The following is a 6,000-nucleotide window of genomic DNA, read 5'->3' on the forward strand; positions in this document are numbered from 1 at the left end:
CCTGCTCGTGCTCTCTGTCTCTGTTTCTCTCTCTCAGAAACAAACATTTAAAAAAAAAAAAGCTTTAATAAAAAATAAATAATAAATAAATAATAATAAAAATAAAGTAAAAGGACAGGCTTTGCAATTAACGATCCAATACTGTCAATGTCTCCTTAATGGACATGGGATGCAGGGAAAGGGTCAAGTTCATGTTACCCAACCAAGCCAATGGGACTTCACTCTGTTTGAAAAAGGTTAAAAAGAGTAATGAGCCTAAAGTAAAGTTGTCTTGATGATCCAGGGCTTTAAGACGCTGACCCTTCTGTAAGTCTTAGCTTATGAATTAGACCCTATCAAATAAAGGTACTTCTTCTCTAACACGGTGTAATGCTCGAGTTTCTGTCTGGGCCTGCACAGTGGGCTCGTGGGTCACAGTTCAGTCTTCCCAACAGATTCCATCATCAGCTACATTAACTCAACAAATGTTTCAGTAAACTGAAGCAGCTATGTAATCTGAACGAACAGTCAGCTATTCCGGGATTTACACTCATGGGTTCGTTAATTAAATAATGTGTCAACATAACAAAACAGTTGCCTCTCACTATCTCAGAGAAGCAAGATCTCCCCAGGGGGCAGGACGGTCAGGTCCATCTTCTGAGACTCTCCTGTAATAGGCAGGGGACCGCAGACCCAACCTTTCATTTAAACTAGCTAGATATTACACAGTCCCGTAGCTTTTCTGGTTAAAACTGCGGAAGAAGCAAAGCAGCTAAAACGAGGAAGCATGCAGAAAATACTACAGTGATTTCAAATAATCGGCTGGAAATAAAAGGTCACTGGTGACAGATCCATGGCAAGTGTTATACTCGTCACTGAGATACTAAAAAGACGAATCTAAACACCTTTTTCAAGAACACCAAAGACTGGTGATCACACAGTTCATGCCACAATGAAGCCGAAATAGAAACTCTTATCAGAAAACATTTGACCACCGTCCTTTACCGACAGAGTGAAATCACACTAGTCTTTTGAACCATTGTGCTGAGGCATTTTAAAATGAAAATTAACTTCCTTACCAGATGGAGAAACCCCGCAGCCTCCCACCCCTACCCCAAAGTCCAGCAGGCAGCTACCACTACCTGCCATCCAGTGGTACATAAAAATCTGCACGATGTTTTACTTGAAATGTCATGAGAAATACGCTCACCACCTCCCAGTTCTGCCTTAAAAGAAAGTGTTACCAAAGAACACCACCGAAAACAAAGGCATTCATACAAGGAAGTGAATACCCAAAACATGTAAGTATGTTCTCCAGAAGGACACTAAAAAAGCAGAAGTCACATTAAGTTCAAAACAACACACACACACACACACACACACACACACACACACACACACACACAAGAGCAGAAGTTCCTAATTTTAATATTATATTTTGCCCCCCCCCCAAAACTACCCATGAACTAAGATTCGTCAATTTTATGTTTAGAGACTCTATATATTTAGGATTCCCTGCCCTTCAGGAAAAGTAGAAAAGGCAAAAGAAAAAGGAATTAAGCACTGTATACCATATTTATAAAAATGCAGTTTTTTAAAAAATGAAATCCAGGCTTGGTTTGGGGGTTCTTGTTTTACTTAGCTTCCCGTTTGCCAAAAAAATTTAAACAGCACTGATTTTCAATGAGCAACGGGTATGTTAGACTCCGGAAGAGGAGTGTTAATTTCACACTCCTCCAAAAGGTCTATGCTCCCCCCTGCTTTTCCCTACTTGGCAAAGAGCACACCCTGCAAAACCAAGGGGGTGCATAGGCTAATGAAAAGGGCAAGCGAGCCAAAAATATCTACCACGTATTCATTTACACAGTTGGTCTTTTCACAACAAGTAGCTCAAACGGACTGATAATTTTCTCTGTTCATAGGGCTCAGGCTCATGAACGGACTTGGAAAAATTATCTGGTGATCGCTTCGCATTAAAAGAAGGATTGTTTTCTTACGTCAAAGTAACAATTTAAGCAAGCCTGGGTAAGTGTAATGCTTGAAACACTGATGCTGGCCAGTGGAGAATAGTTTTGGTTGAGTTTTAGTATTTTACCAAACTGCCTGGTTTCAAATTCACCACAAAGAAGATGCCTCTCTTTATCATCAATTCTACCAAGAGCTACTTAGCACATTCACTATACAACTCATGATGGTGTTAATCAGAAAAGAAGCTAAGGTGGGGGGGGGGGGGGGGAATCAAACCCTAATCTTTTGATACACTATTTGAAACTCTATTAATCTGATGAACGATCTTTTCTGGGGTAGTGCTAATAACACGAACCAGTAAAGTCTTTAACTGGTTCCATTGATAAGAAACCATTTTCGAGATAAAATTAGAACTTGGTAGGGCCCTCACTAAAACCCCTAGCCAATTCAATCGGGCCCTTCTTTGGTAATGTAAACAACATTCCTGTCTGGAATCAACCTTTCCATGTGCGTGTAAAGTGAATCCCATTTCAACCTTTTAATAAAGTACCACCAGTGGATCTGCAAGTTGAGGAAAGCTGCTTGGGCGATAGGCTTGGCACCAAAAAGAAAACTGTGTGGGTCACAAGCCACTCATCACTGCCCGGGGGGCACGAAAGAGGAAAAGATAGGAGGATAGGAAGCGGAATAGACTGGACCCCAAGGGGAGAAAGCACTGAAAACTGCACTTAAGTACCTGGGACAAAGGCAAGAAGCCTGCACTCCCCAGCTAAGGAGCACACAGGGAGCTGAGGAGAGGACGCAGTTGGCAACAGGGGCAGCAGAAACCAGAGAAGGAACGACCAGGATGCAGCACGGGGGAGCCACAGGCTCGGGGCAGAAGGGGCCTATGAGGATGGGGCTGGACGGGTGACAGAGATGGGACAGAAGGGAGAGGGATGGGGCTGGAAGGGCAGGCTTGGGGCAGGTGGGAGCCATGGCAGAGGAGCGCTGAGGACCACAGAGATGGGACACGAGGGGGCGACAGGGCTGGAGCTGGTCCAGCCAAGTCACAACCACCTCCCGGCAGCCCGTTGCCCGGGCGCTTCTGCGCGCGGGGCGCCACGCTGGGCACTTTGGGGCGCTCTCTCCCGGGAACCCCCCTCCCAGCAGCCCTCTGATGCCCATTTCAGAGACGGGAACGGTGAGGCTGAGGGTGGGGGAAGGAGAACAGCAGCGGCCGAGCGCCGACCCTCCCGGACGCAGGGGGTCGCTGGCGGGCGGCGCGGGGGGCGGCGCGGACCCGGGCGGCCGGTACCTGGGCTCGGGCAGCACGATCTTCTTGCTGGCGCGGGCGGCCGGGGTCGCCTTGCTCTTCTCCATCGCCATCAGGTAGCTGACATCGGCCAGCACGGCCTCCAGGTCCGCCATGTTGGCGAGCGGCGGCGGCGGCGGTGGCGGCGGCGGCGACTCCTCGGGACCCGGACGGGACGCGCTCCCGCCGCCGCCGCCCGCCGCGCCCCGACGTGGGGGGGCCGCCCCGGGGCAGCCCCCCCCCCGCGCGCGCTCCCGCCCGCGCGCCCCCGCGCCCCGCTCGGCGCGCCGCAGCCTCGCGCCCGCTGGGGTCGCCGCGCGCCGCCCCGCCCCCCGCGCGCGCCCCCGCGCGCCGCCCCGCGCACGCGCCGCCGCCCCCGCCCCTCTAGCCGGGGGTCGGCGGGGAGCGCGCGCCCGGCGGTCGTAGTCCCTCGGTTGGCCGGCGTAGCTGCCCTGCCGGCCCAGCCCCCGTCTCCTGACCGAGTGCCCGCGGGCACCGTCCCGCCCTCCCTTCGGGGTGGCCACGGGGGACTTCCTCTCCTCCTCCTCCCGCTCCTTTTTTCCCTCCTCCTCCTCCCCACTTCCCGCCTCCAGCTGCAGGCGCGCTCACGCCCCCTCTCCTCCGGACCCCTGCCAGCCGGGGATGCCCTGGACCCGACGCCCACCACCCAAGAAGCGGTGGGGAGCTCTCCCGGGCCGTAGACACGCTACTTCTCAAACCGGACAGTGCCAGTCAGCATTCCTGCGGGAGGCCTGGGGTGGCCCCAGAAAAGCGCGTGCCCCACCTGTCCCCGCTGGGGCTGCCGAAGCCTTGGTTCCAGGCTACCCTCGAACAGCACCCAGCCGGCCGGCACCACCACCCCCCCCCCCCCCCCCCGCAAGCCTTGCCCCTGACTCCAAACATCCTCGCTTGTGAATTCAGCCAGGAAAACCCTAAAAGCTGGAGAAAGTTGCTTCTCTCATGCTAAGCCGGGGCGAAGTGGGGTGAGCGCTCCCACGGGAGCTGCCCTTAGGGAGGGGAGCCCCCTGATGGAGGAGCACTCTCTCTGGTCAAGGTGGTCACAGCTCCCTTGCACTCAGGTGAGAGGTTGGAGGTTGGATGTTAACCTGATCGCTGAGAACGAGAACTAAGGAGTCCGGCTCTTGTGGTTTTGCCATCAGTTAAAGAGAGAATCAGGGGGCACCCACTGTGCGCAGGGGCCCACCGCCAGGGTGATTTAGGGAAGTGGAAAAGCGAGAACCCAGACACCAAAGCAGGAGGGACTTTCCAGCTTCCTGATCCTCGGTCTTGGTCTCAGCGTCTGTTCACCACCACCCAACCCCTGCCTGAGGTTTTCATTTGCTTCTCCCCCCCCCACCCCCCCCTCCCCCGGCGGTACACACAAGTCCCCTTTAGAACCCACTTGGTACTCTGGCTGGAGTGGTGGTAAGGGACACCCAGGAAGTCCCAAGATGACCTGAGCTGGGAATTTTTTTTTTAAGGTTATTTGTTTATTTTGAGAGAGAGAGAGAGAACGAGGGACAGAGAGGAAGGGAGAAAGAGAATCCCAAGCGGGCTCCGTGCTGTCAGTGCGGAGCCCAATGAACGGCTCCGACCCAAGGACCGGGAGACGGTGACCTGAGCCGAAATCAAGAGTTGGTGCTCAACAGACTGAGCCACCCAGGCGTCCCTGGGAATTAATTTTTTTCAATCCCCCTGAATTCATGCCCATTGGTCACACTGCACCAGGAGCCCGGACTCAGTACAAAGTGAGTAAACGTCCTGCCAATAGCTTACAGGGTTTAACAGAGTTCACCAGAAATGGCTCGGGTCAAGTTTTCGGCATTAAATGTAATGTCACAGCAGAGGCAGCCTCTGGGTGTCTTGAGAACGGCTGCCCTCTTTTGTTCTCTCCCTCCCTTTCTTACCACACCCCCCCCCATCTGTTTCCCAGTTATGCCTGCCATCCCAATTGGCCAGTTTTACCAGATATTTCTCAAGATCTAAGGCACGATATTGGTAAAGTTGTCCAGAAAAGGATAAGAAGGACGTAAGGAGTCGGAACATGAGTCAAAGGAACTTGGTCGGGCAGCAGAAAGCCAGCACAAGCAAAATACACGAATGAGACAAAGATTTGCGTGATCCAAATATCAAACTTTCATCTTCTACCCACTTTTTTTCTTTTCCCTAAAAACGGGAACACAGAATGTCTTGTCAAAGGTCACCCCAGGAGGAGGGGGTAAGTTCCCCCAAAAAAGTGTAACACACTTTCATGACTTAATTAACACGATTTCTTTCAATATGACTTTTGATCATTCAAGCTTTCACAGGATCAGATCCTGAAATACATACTTCTTGCCTACTTTTTCATGATCTTGCAAGGGGGGAGATTTTTAACCTCGCCTCTGACGTCAGTTTAGAATTTTGGTGGTCGTGCTTGTTTTGTTTGGCGGGGGAGGGGGTTGGTTTATGTGTATGCGTGTGTGTGTGTGTGTGTGTGTGTGTGTGTGTGTGTGTATTTGACATAATGTAATAAACTTGGAACAAGAGACACCTGAATTCAAATCCCTGCTTGGCTCTCACTGGCCGGGTGATTTCAGGGACAACCTTCTACCTCTCTGTCCTTTATGGATCTCATCAAGCCACAGCCCCCAGGGTTATTGAGAAGACACAGGAGATGATACACGTAAAATGCCACCTTGCCTGGCATCCAGTAGGTCCCCAACAAAGGTCACTGCACTTCCTCTATTTATTTTGTTTCATTTTACCCTGGCATGCAA

General features: G+C 51.8%; 1 protein-coding gene across 5 annotated transcripts in view; it reads right to left on the bottom strand.

Moving 5' to 3' along the window:
• Window positions 1-3,499, bottom strand: part of GRK3 (G protein-coupled receptor kinase 3) — a 130,848-nt gene extending 127,349 nt beyond the window's left edge. For 3 of the 5 annotated variants that reach the window (XM_053206505.1, XM_053206507.1, XM_027050858.2), the window contains exon 1: window positions 3,245-3,498. In XM_053206505.1, the coding sequence (XP_053062480.1) occupies window positions 3,245-3,357 (113 nt within the window). In that variant the 5' untranslated portion in view covers window positions 3,358-3,498. Of the gene's footprint in view, window positions 1-3,244 lie in introns of all 5 variants that reach the window. The other 2 variants (XM_053206506.1, XM_053206508.1) reach the window with 2 other exon arrangements.
• Window positions 3,500-6,000: the final 2,501 nt, after the last annotated feature.

Source organism: Acinonyx jubatus, chromosome D3 (assembly GCF_027475565.1).
Source record: "Acinonyx jubatus isolate Ajub_Pintada_27869175 chromosome D3, VMU_Ajub_asm_v1.0, whole genome shotgun sequence".
Taxonomy (NCBI): Eukaryota; Metazoa; Chordata; class Mammalia; order Carnivora; family Felidae; genus Acinonyx; species Acinonyx jubatus.